The sequence below is a fragment of the Xenopus tropicalis genome, chromosome 5, assembly GCF_000004195.4.
Source record: "Xenopus tropicalis strain Nigerian chromosome 5, UCB_Xtro_10.0, whole genome shotgun sequence".
NCBI classification, from domain to species: Eukaryota; Metazoa; Chordata; class Amphibia; order Anura; family Pipidae; genus Xenopus; species Xenopus tropicalis.
In genome coordinates this window covers 23,623,099-23,635,596 of record NC_030681.2, presented here as the reverse complement: position 1 = coordinate 23,635,596, position 12,498 = coordinate 23,623,099, and the positions used below count along the sequence as shown (strand labels likewise).

The 12,498-nt window shown below is 44.0% G+C and overlaps 1 protein-coding gene across 1 annotated transcript; it reads left to right on the top strand.

Annotated features, from left to right (window-relative positions):
- Nucleotides 1–7,639: 7,639 nt before the first annotated feature.
- Nucleotides 7,640–12,196, top strand: gpr75 (G protein-coupled receptor 75). Its single transcript, XM_004914744.4, has 2 exons — nt 7,640–7,851; nt 9,449–12,196. Exon 2 carries the CDS (start codon nt 9,582–9,584, stop codon nt 11,193–11,195), a length of 1,614 nt encoding a protein of 537 aa, XP_004914801.1. The 5' UTR covers nt 7,640–7,851; nt 9,449–9,581; the 3' UTR covers nt 11,196–12,196.
- The last annotated feature ends 302 nt before the right edge of the window (nt 12,197–12,498 follow it).

Here is a 12,498-nt window from a genome sequence, read left to right as displayed (position 1 = left end):
AGCAGAGAAGTAACTAATTATGACTGTTTATGAATTGGGAAATTTAAACTTGCTGTATTTTTTTTTTTTGATTCCTATTTAAATTTAGTAGGAGTCGGAGTCGGAGTTGGTTCATTTTTTGCCGACTCCGACTCCAGGTACCCAAAATTGCCTCCGACTCCTCGACTCCGACTCAACAGCCCTGATTAATATTGGTGAAAATCAGTGTTTCTTACTAAACTCAGGTGCTATCGAAAAATATATATAGGGGGGAGCACGAAACAAAATGAAAAATCTCTGCAAAAAAGTGCTTTTATTTTTATGCCATACACGACATGTTTCGGGCCCCTTTCGTGCCCTTTATCAAGTGTATCAGGTGCTGACTTGGCTGCTACTTACTTTGTCTTTCCCGTTACACAATTACTGACAATTACTGTATAGTCTGCAATATTTTTGGGGAGGAAGCCCACCTACATTCCACATACAGTACAGACATTTTGAGGCACAGAGTTGGTTAGCCTAATGACTTCTAGGTTCAACATTTTTGCCATTCTTGACACTGCCACATTCACTTTTTATGTGAAATTATAATTGGGTTTGTTCCTTTATGTTCTGACAGGCAAAGCACTTGAGAGGCCACATTGTAATCACTGGGACTCATTTCTGCTGCCATCAGCAATTCAAAGGGGTCTAGTGACTAAGTACAGTAGTTTACTACCAGTTAGGGCAGTGACACACGGGGAGAGTAGTCACCGCGCGACAAATCTTCACTGTCACGGGCGACTTATCACCCTGCAATGCCATCCCACCAGCTAGAATGTAAATCTCTGGTGGGATGGCATACGCAGCACCGCGATTTGCCTCTCAAGGCACCTTTGGCGACTTCGGCAAATTGCGGTGCCATGTATGCCATCCCACCAGCGATTTACATTCTAGCCAGTGGGATGGCATTGCAGGGAGATTTGTTGCGGCGCAACTAATCTTCCCGTGTACCCCTGCCCTTAGAGGAGGAAAGCTTGATGATTCCTATGGACAACTACACAGCTATCTTTGTAACCCGGCCCCAAGAGGTATTGTATTAAAACATTCAAAGTTTGCCTTCATGTCACAACCCAGAGCAACCCGTTTTTTTCAACGGTCCGACTGTTTTTATTTACTTTTTCAATATTTATTGAAGTTCCTAAAATAAAATAAACAAGTTATAGCTTCAAGAAAGATTACAGATATGGAGTACAGCTCTTGGAAGTATATAAATTACAATCTGTTCAAAAGATTGGTTGTATGAATAACAAACAATATATTTGTTAAAAATAATATGTATCAGAATGAATTATACTAACCTACTACCTGCTGATTTGTTTCCTGCTTGTCTAGTAACCAGTCAGTTTCCCGCTAATTAGTTACTTGAGCAAATATTTCACCTTTTATTACACAAGGCTCCTGCCACACAGGGCAGATTCTCAGATTCCGGATAAACGCATGCTGAGAATCTGCCCCTACGCTTCAAAAAGCTTACTGATGTGCCTGCACCCGGAGTCATTGCGTCAGCCCCTGGTGTAGGCACACTGAATGGATTTTGGGGCGTAAGTGCACGAGTATGCAGTTATGCTCCTAATCAAGTCAATGTGCCTGTACCTGGGCCAACACTATGGCTCAATGTGCTGGCACATCAATTAGCTGTTTAAAGTGTAGGGGCAGATTCTTGGCCCTGAATGGCAGGAGCCTTATTTCATAATCTTTATTATGCAAATCTGCAGCCTAAAACACTTTTTAATTGCTGTGGTTATTGCTTTTTCTTTGAATCTTCCAATTCTAAAACTAAATGTGCAAATCACCTAGAGCACTATTCTAAGATACTTCTGCGCTGGTACTTAACTCAAGCAGCCTGCTGGCGACAATGGGGGGCAATAGGTACAATAAAACATAAATTCTGGGACTGCCCAGTTATCCAGAACGTGTGGAAAGATCTGTCAAGGTTTCTGGCAACCAAACTGGACATCAACTTGACACTCACACCACTAATGACGCTATTACATGGGTTCCCACCAAACATAGAAAAGGGACAGGCTTTCAAGTTTTTATTGTTATATAGAAATAACAATAAAGCTTTCCTCACACACCAACTTCTATTTGCAGTCACAACTTTGATAGCCCGAATGTGGAAGTCAGCAATTGTTCCCACACTCAATCAGATTCTTAAAGAAGAGGAAAACAACATAAGAAGGGAGGAGAGACTAGATACGGATACAACACGCAGAACGCAAACAATACTCTATGGAAGGCATGGAGAAGAGACCAATATTTGCAGATATGCAGGCAAATGTTTATAACCCCAGTGGCCCAAAACACCAATAACACAGGAACTGCTTAAACACGATATTGAATACTAAGAGCTTGGAAAAAAAGGTGATGCCAGGACCCCTGCCCCCCGCATCCTCCTATTGCAACCCGTACTAACAAACCCCTCCCGTTCCCATAAAAATTGTATTGCAATGACAAAAGTGTACTGTTTTCCTTCTTTATTTCTTTTTCTATGCATATTAAGTATGCTACAAAATGTCAATATATAGTCTTTTTTACTATGCATTTCCTGCTTCCCCTGACCCCACTTATGTAAAAACCAATAAAGAAAGATTTAAATAATATACCTACATAATCTGTTCCTTCAAAAAGTATGAATAAATACCATTTTTATATGCTGAAATCCAGCTGCAAAACAGTTCTTGTCTTTCTGCATCATTAAAAATCCTGGCAGGGGAGAAGGAACTAAAACATTGATGTTACAAATTGTAAGAATTTTTCCACAGCTTACAGACAGCATGCAGGAACTACATACCCCACAATGCATTGCACTGTGATGTTCCTTTCCTTATTGACATCACATGTGCAAGGAATTGTGGGATTTGGAGGATGCAGGCTGAGGGCAGTTGCCTACTTTGAGTCTCAAAGTAGATCAGCAGGGGAACAGGGGGTGGGGCTTACAGAACTGTTCCAAACCTTATTATTACATTAAAAATCAAAGCATATTTTTTAATTAATGTATATTGCTTGAAATTATGTTTTCTTTTGAAAAATTGTTTGGGTGGCATTCCCCTATAATTATGGTTCCATTAGGAGAAATAACAACATAAAAATCACAATTGTGGACAATTCTAAACGCAAATACAGTAAAGATTTTTATACTTACCTTAAGGCTGATGCCACACGTGGCGTAGGGCTGATTTTTTCGGGAAGCAGAAAAACGCAAAAATTCAGCCCTACGCCTGCTACTTGTGCCTGCACCCGAATGAATGGAATACGCTCGGGTGCAGGCACATGAAGCCGATATACGCATGAAAACGCGACACTTTCCATTATCTCGCGTTTTCATGCGTATATCGGCTTCATGTGCCTGCACCCGAGCGTATTCCATTCATTCGGGTGCAGGCACAAGTAGCAGGCGTAGGGCTGAATTTTAGGGCAAGCGCTTTTCCGCTTGTCGAAAAAATCAGCCCTACGCCACGTGTGGCATCAGCCTAAAATGAGTTGGGTTGGATTGGTTGCCCCTGAGCAAATAATATTTAATTGAACCCCTGGCCTTCCTTTGGAGCTAGCGCATGTATAGAATTACTCAGTGAATGGGTGATCTGTAAGTGGAATAAAAAAATAACAGAAGTTTAAAACTTTAGTCAGTTTACTCTAAGTGGATACACCTGGGGGCAGATTTATCAAAATGTGAGTTTAGAGCTTAATACGAAAAAAACTCACCCACGTTCTATTCATTCCTATGGGATCTTTAGAAGCATACTTATCAAATGGTAAGTTCTAACTTACCCATAACACCCATTGATAAATACACTTCTAAAAATCCCATAGGAATGAATAGAACGAGTGAGTTTTTTTTGTCTGCTGCACATACCAGTCAATTTGGGGGGTGGATCAATCAATTAACCAGTCACCAAAAAAATCATACCCTTTTTATCTTGTGCAGAATATCTCTTATTTTCAGATACTGTGCATTCCAGCGTTTCTGGATCTTTATTCTGCTATCCCAGTCACTGACCCTTCTTCCCAGAGGCTATTATCCCACTGCTACTATAGGCACCATCTCTCCCTACTATACCTGCTATCCCACAGCCACAGTCCCTTCCCAGAGGCTATTATCCCACTGTTACTATAGGCACCATCTCTCCCTACTATACCTGCTATCCCACAGTCACAGTCCCTTCCCAGAGGCTATTATCCCACTGCTACTATAGGCACCATCTCTCCCTACTATACCTGCTATCCCACAGCCACAGTCCCTTCCCAGAGGCTTTTATCCCACTGCTACTATAGGCACCATCTCTCCTACTATACCTGCTATCCCACAGTCACAGTCCCTTCCCAGAGGCTATTATCCCACTGCTACTATAGGCACCATCTCTCCCTACTATACCTGCTATCCCACAGCCACAGTCCCTTCCCAGAGTCTATTATCCCCCCACTGCTACTATAGGTACCATCTCTCCCTACTATACCTGCTATCCCACAGTCACAGTCCCTTCCCAGAGGCTATTATCCCCCCACTGCTACTATAGGCACCATCTCTCCCTACTATACCTGCTATCCCACAGCCACAGTCCATTCCCAGAGGCTATTATCCCACTGCTACTATAGGCACCATCTCTCCCTACTATACCTGCTATCCCACAGCCACAGTCCCTTCCCAGAGGCTATTATCCCACTGTTACTATAGGCACCATCTCTCCCTACTATACCTGCTATCCCACAGCCCCAGTCCCTTCCCAGAGGCTATTATCCCACTGCATGTATGTATGACTTTATTTGTAAAGCGCCACAAGGGTACGCAGTGCTGTACAATCTTACAGTATACACAATTACACACAGGGAGGACAAGTGTTATAATAAATACAATAAATAAATATAAATAAGTAAGTGCCATGTGGTATGAGACACAGTAGAAAGGAGGTCCCTGCCCCGTAGAGCTTACAATCTGAGTGGTTGGGTAACATACAGGCACAAACTGGAAGGTAAGAGTGCACCAGGTATGGGCATTTGCCCTTAAGCGCAGGACTGGGCAAAATAATGTTTTAGTGCTCCAGAAGGTAACAGCTGAGTTTTTTCTTAAAGAGAGTGGGGGAGTTTTCCCTACGGAGGGATTCAGGGATAGAGTTCCAGAGGTAAGGAGCAGCGAGATAGAAAGGTTTAAGATGAGAGAGCGCAGTGGGTGTGGATGGTGTAAAAAGACGGAGGCTCTGAGAGGAGCGGAGGAGACGACCAGGAACATGTAGGGAGACCAGTGAAGAAATGTAGTGAGGAGCAGAGTATACCTGCTATCCCAAAGCCACAGTCTCTTCCCAGAGGCTATTATCCCCCCACTGCTAATATAGGCACCATCTCTCCCTTCTATACCTGCTATCCCACAGCCCCAGTCCCTTCCCAGAGGCTATTATCCCCCCACTGCTACTATAGGCACCATCTCTCCCTACTATACCTGCTATCCCACAGCCACAGTCCCTTCCCAGAGGCTATTATCCCCCCACTGCTACTATAGGCACCATCTCTCCCTTCTATACCTGCTATCCCACAACCACAGTCCCTTCCCAGAGGCTATTATCCCCCCACTGCTAATATAGGCGCCATCTCTCCCTACTATACCTGCTATGCCAAAGCCACAGTCCCTTCCCAGGGGCTATTATCCCCCCACTGCTACTATAGGCACCATCTCTCCCTACTATACCTGCTATCCCACAGCCCCAGTCCCTTCCCAGAGGCTATTACCCCCCCCCCCCACTGCTACTATAGGCACCATCTCTCCATACTATACCTGGTATTGGTATCCCACAGCCACAGTCCCTTCCCAGAGGCTATTATCCCCCCACTGCTACTATAGGCACCATCTCTCCCTACTATACCTGCTATCCCACAGCCCCAGTCCCTTCCCAGAGGCTATTACCCCCCCCCCCCCACTGCTACTATAGGCACCATCTCTCCATACTATACCTGCTATCCCACAGCCACAGTCCCTTCCCAGAGACTATTATCCCCCCACTGCTACTATAGGCACCATCTCTCCTACTATACCTGCTATTCCACAGCCACATTCCCTTCCCAGAGGCTATTATCCCCCCACTGCTACTATAGGTACTATCTCTCCCCACTATACTGCTATCCCACAGCCCCAGTCCCTTCCCAGAGGCTATTATCCCCACTGTTACTATAGGCACCATCTCTCCCTACTATACCTGCTATCCCACAGCCACAGTCCCTTCCCAGAGGCTATTATCCCACTGTTACTATAGGCACCATCTCTCCCTACTATACCTGCTATCCCACAGCCACAGTCCCTTCCCAGAGGCTATTATCCCACTGTTACTATAGGCACCATCTCTCCCTACTATACCTGCTATACCACAGCCACAGTACCATTTCCGACTAGAGAAGCACGGAGAAGGCACTGACAGCAGGTTCGGATCTGGGATTCAGAATAGGCCCTGGCATTTCAAGTACATAGAGGCCCAAACAGCCCCCCACCAGCCCAAAACATACCGATTGTCAATTGCATCTTACAGCTGCCCCTCTGGCATTTGCCAGAATCCACAGATTGCCAGTCAAGGCCTGATTGACAAATATTAAACTGCTGGCCAAAAGTTATTGCTGCTCCAGTGTCCCCTTTGTTTACTGCACTCCACCCATGTCAGCCAAATCCAGATTCCCGAAGTGAAGCTGGGGAGAGCGCAGAGATGTGCAACTGGACTAGTAAAGGGGATGGAAGATATAAACTGTGAGGAAAGACTGTCATGGCAGGTGTCATTTTCCCAAGTGAGGGGACATGATTACTATGCTAAGAACAAGAGGCAACCCCTATAGACATAAATAAAACTTTGTTTCTTTAAGGTGAGGGCTGTGAGATTTTGGGATGCCCTGCCGGGTGATGTTATCATGGCAGATTCTATTAATAAGTGGCTGGGTGACTTTTTGGAAAAGCACAATATTGAGCTCCCTCCCGGGGCAGGTAGCCTAGCGCTGACAGGGGTAGTTTTTTTAAAAAATTAATTTTAAAAATTGATATTAGCTCACACCTCTGTTGGGGGAAACATAGGGGTGATAGGTGAGCTTTCCCATTTTTAGTTCTATAAAAGTACGTGTGTGTGTGTGCGTGTATATAAATAATATATATATATATATGTCTCCCAAGACATCACCTGTACAAACGTTTATATAGAAATAGAGATATATGAACTGGCGATAATTACTTAGGATTGTACTTGATGAACTACAGTCTCTCTCAACCCCAATAAACTATGTATTTAAAAAGTTAACAAGTGCTCCTCTCATGGAAATAGGAAGGCAATATGTTACATTAAAGCATAATTTGTTTATAACCCAGAAGTACGAATTTTCCACACACTGCTTTATTTTATTCAATCATTTCTATTTCTTTGGAAATGCATTCCATTCTCACTTAGATGTATTCCCTTCTCATTACTAGCACTTAGACAGCCCTATGCTCCCTATGTCCATTCGTTCAGTTCACCTCAGAAATACTTTCACAGACTGCCCCCTCGCCCACCCCACACTCTGCCTCTGCCAAGCCAATGTATTCCCAGCATGCACTGCGGTTCCCGTCAAAAAGCCGTCAGGCACATTCAGGCCTTGTCAACATGTGACGCTCCTGTACTGCTCAATACTTCACAACTAGGCCCCGCCCAGCCGCCGACGACACCTGAGACGTCAGTGTTCGGCCATATTAGAACTGGTACCCACATCGGCTGTCAGCGTCCTCCCGTTTCACTACGAGCCCTCCCCCCTCCAGCAGATGCAGAACGGAAGCCGGGGGGGGGATGAAAAGGACCCAGAGGAGAGTGAGGGGAGCATTGAGCGGCGCAGGTATTACTCTTTTATGTTCAGAGGCTTCATGTTAGTGACTCCATCCCCCCCAAATGTGTTTTAGGGTACATAGCCATGGGTGTTTATGCGATCAGGGGGAGGGGTGGGGAGGCTGCTACAGGTAATAGGAATTCAGAGACTGAAGGGTGAATATTAGGCGCATCCCGTGCGATTACCTGCGCCTGACGCACTCAGATGCGACAAGATGCTGCCCAGTTTGCCATAGTGCGGGGATGCAGGCCCACCTCCAGCAACACACCACGCCTTAAACGCAACTGTATGGTAGGGAATTGGCATCTGTACCCTGGGCCCCACATTCCCAGGGCCCCTGTGGCATATACTGATCAGAGTACCAAGCAGCTGCCATTGTCTCACATTCACCCCCCCCGGCTGTGTCCCTTCAGCTGTTGCTTTACTACATTTCCCTGAATACTGAGAGTTGTAGTACAACTGCAGCTAGAGGAACTCATTATGGGTTTCCCCACAGGTTGGAGCCCATTCTCTCCATGTTGTTGGCCCCTTTCTTCATCTCTTGCTTTGGCCCCAACAGCCTCAAGCTATAAAGCCATTGGGCTCATATGGGTATAAGTGCACTTACCTTTAGCAGGTACTGGTATGGGGCCTGTTATCCAGATTGCTCAGGACCTGGGGTTTTCCAGATAAGGGATCTTTCCGTAATTTGGATCTCCATAACTTAAATCTGCTAAACATCATTTAAATATTGAATAAACCCAATAGGGCTGTTCTGCCCCCAATAAGGGGTAATTATATCTTAGTTGGGATCAAGTACAGGTACTGTTTTATTATTACAGAGAAAAGGGAATCATTTAACCATTAAATAAACCCAATAGGACTGTTCTGCCCCCAATAAGGGGTAATTATATCTTAGTTGGGATCAAGTACAGGTACTGTTTTATTATTACAGAGAAAAGGGAATCATTTAACCATTAAATAAACCCAATAGGCCTGTTCTGCCCCCAATAAGGGGTAATTATATCTTAGTTGGGATCAAGTACAGGTATTGTTTTATTATTACAGAGAAAAGGGAATCATTTAACCATTAAATAAACCCAATAGGGCTGTTCTGCCCCCAATAAGGGGTAATTATATCTTAGTTGGGATCAAGTACAGGTACTGTTTTATTATTACAGAGAAAGGGGAATCATTTAACCATTAAATAAACCCAATAGGGCTGTTCTGCCCCCAATAAGGGGTAATTATATCTTAGTTGGGATCAAGTACAGGTACTGTTTTATTATTACAGAGAAAAGGGAATCATTTAACCATTAAATAAACCCAATAGGGCTGTTCTGCCCCCAATAAGGGGTAATTATATCTTAGTTGGGATCAAATACAAGGAAATGTTTTATTATTACAGAGAGAAAGGAAATCATTTATAAGAATTAAAGATATTTGCTTATAACAGAGTCTATGGGCAATGGCCTTTCCATAATTCGGAAGTTTCTGGATAACTGGTTTCCAGATAAGGGATCCCATACCTGTATTTTAGATCAATCTGCTACAAGTTTCCAAAGACCTTGGTGCTCTTAAGAAATCATGTTTTATACTACAGTTTTCCTTTTTATTCTCTTTTCAGGCTTCCTGGGCTCTGACTCCATGGTTCTGATGTAAACCCAGCTGAACCACCCGTTATGGATTTGCCTGGGGGGTCTACATCCTGGGCTGATCCGACAACACTTTAGGGAACCTGCAAGGGCTTCAGTATTAAGATGAATCTAACGGAGAGACTGACGGAGTTTGGCGAGCAGGGTCGTTACGATTATGTTAATAGCACGTCCGTGTCGCACATTGGCAACGCTACCTTTAGAGACATCCAGGAGATTATACACACTGCCACCTTGGTCACGTGCACTTTTCTACTGATAATCATCTTTTGCCTGGGGTCCTATGGAAACCTTGTGGTCTTCTTGTCATTCTTTGATCCAGCTTTTAGGAAATTTAGGACCAACTTTGACTTCATGATCCTGAATCTGTCCTTCTGTGACCTTTTTATCTGTTGCATATCTGCCCCAATGTTTGCCTTTGTCTTGTTTCTAGATTCCGGCAAGAATGTCCCCGACGCGTTTTGCTTCACTTTCCATCTCACCAGTTCTGGATTCATTATTATGTCTCTTAAAACAGTGGCCGTGATTGCGCTTCACCGCCTGCGAATGGTGCTTGGGCAGCAGCCCAACAGGACAGCCTCTTTTCCCTGCACTTTAATGCTGACCGTTCTGTTGTGGACGACGAGTTTTACTTTGGCCACGCTGGCCACACTAAGGACAAGGAAGTCTCGGATTTGCCTTCCCATGTACAGCCTGATTAACGGAGAAGGGAAAATTATCTTGTACTTGTATGTTATTGATTTTACCTTCTGTGTTGCCATTGTGTCTGTTTCCTACATCATGATAGCGCAAACGCTGAGAAAAAATGCCCAAGTCCGAAAATGCCCTATAATCACTGTAGACACATCAAGACCACAGCCATTTATTGGGCCAGCAGTCGAGGGCGTGCATTGTGCTGTGCCTGCTCTGTACAGGAATCAGAATTACAATAAACTTCAGCATGTCCAGACACATGCCTACACCAAAAAACTAAGCCAGATGCCAGTGCCAGCCAGCCGATTGCAGCTTGTCTCTGCAGTCAACCTGTCCACTGCTAAAGACTCCAAAGCGGTGGTGACTTGTGTTGTGATTGTTCTCTCCGTTTTAATCTGTTGCCTCCCGTTAGGGATCTCATTGGTCCAAGATGTCCTAACTAGTAACAGCAGTTTTATCCTGTACCAGTTTGAGCTTTGTGGCTTCACTCTCATATTTCTGAAGTCTGGTTTGAACCCTTTTATATATTCCCGTAACAGTGCTGGACTGAGGAGGAGGGTCCTTTGGTGTCTGCAGTACGTTGCCCTGGGCTTTTTATGCTGCAAAAAAAAGACAAGATTACGTGCCATGGGCAAGGGGAGTCTAGAGGTCAACAGGAACAAGTCGTCCCACCACGAAACCAACTCTGCTTACATGTTGTCCCCAAAGCCACAAAAGAAGTTTGTGGACCAAGCGTGTGGCCCAAGCCACTCTAAAGACAGTGTTCTAAGCCCTAAAGGGTCTGCTGGGCATCAGCACTACGCACAAAGCAGCTCCACTCCAATTAATACCCGCATTGAACCCTATTACAGTATCTACAACAGCAGCCCCTCTCAAGAACTCAGCACGCCCAACAGCTTGCAGCCGGTGAACTCTACGTTTGGCTTTGCCAAGTCTTATATTGCCATGCATTACCATACGGCCAATGACTTGATGCAAGACTGCGAGAGCACCTCGGCCAAGCAGATACCTGTGCCATCTGTGTAGCAGCGATGCCATGTTGCGCATCATGTCAGCATTCGATTTCATTGCCATAAATCTCTAGGTTTAACAATTGACGGTTTCATGAGTATTAGGACTCAAGTGTATACAAAGTATTTTCATATAACTTTATTAAATAATGTAATGTTGCATTACTGGAGCGATTACTTTTTTAAGATTGCATTCTGCGATTAGGATCTGAGTTTCTTTTGTACTTACAAGGGCACTTACATTTTAAATCACTCAACAGGAACTCGTGTAGGTGCAAAACTGCTTTCCAGCAGTAGCACAGTAACCAATTAGCAGTTTGCTGCAGGAACATCATAGTCAGTAAATGCTGCTTATGTTCCAAATGTGCAGTTTCCATAGGTGTATGCATGAAACATGGCCTCTCACTTTTTTGTTTGCTAGTGCCCGTCTCTGTGCCAAGAATGGGGTCTCGCCTAAAAGGTTTGGACTATCAGAACTTAGCCACAAAGGTGCCAGTTGGTCAGGGGGTATGGCCAAATTTGGGTATGTGTGGCCACCTTTATAAAGCCCTGTTCCGTGCCAAAACATGTCTAATAGGCAACACTCCCAACTTTTGAATTACATTTCCCAGAATGCTTTAGTCATATGAAAGCTCCTCCGGCATTATAATTGCCATATTTTGCCAAACATGTCTCTCATATACTGAGTGCTGTATCTAAAATCATTCTACAACTCTGATCACTGCAGCCCCTCTCTCCCCCCTCCCCTTTTTCAATACGAAATGAAGTTTGGCTTCAGTATAAGGGCAAATTGAATAGAGTTCTATACAGGTTTCTTTTTTTAAATGTTGTCCTCTATAATGCAAGTATATTTTTGTATTAGGTGCAAAAAAATACAAAAGAAATATAAAATGGACAGAATTGTTTTTTATGGCAAGAATATCTAATTCTTATTTATTTGTCACCCCCCATAACATTGTTTTCCTTTTGTTTCTTTATTTATTGAGATTAAACATTACTTAATTTGAGCCTTTAAAATTTGTCTGATCCAATGCTCAATCCCAGAACACCTGTTCATGAGTCAGGGTCGGCCATGGTCAATATTCTGAGGGTACCGTAATGCTGACACTCAAACCCCCTCCCATTTTGGTATGTGGTTTGGGACTAAATTTTTGCTAAATCTGCAGCTGAATCACAATATGTAGATTAGGAAACAACGTACCCCCTGTTGTAATGTATAAGGAACAAATCCCAAACCGCTTCCAAACCAAAATTTGTTAAAGTACCCCACACAACACAGAAAACCCCTAATGTACCTATCACTGTAATCTGTTCCATCA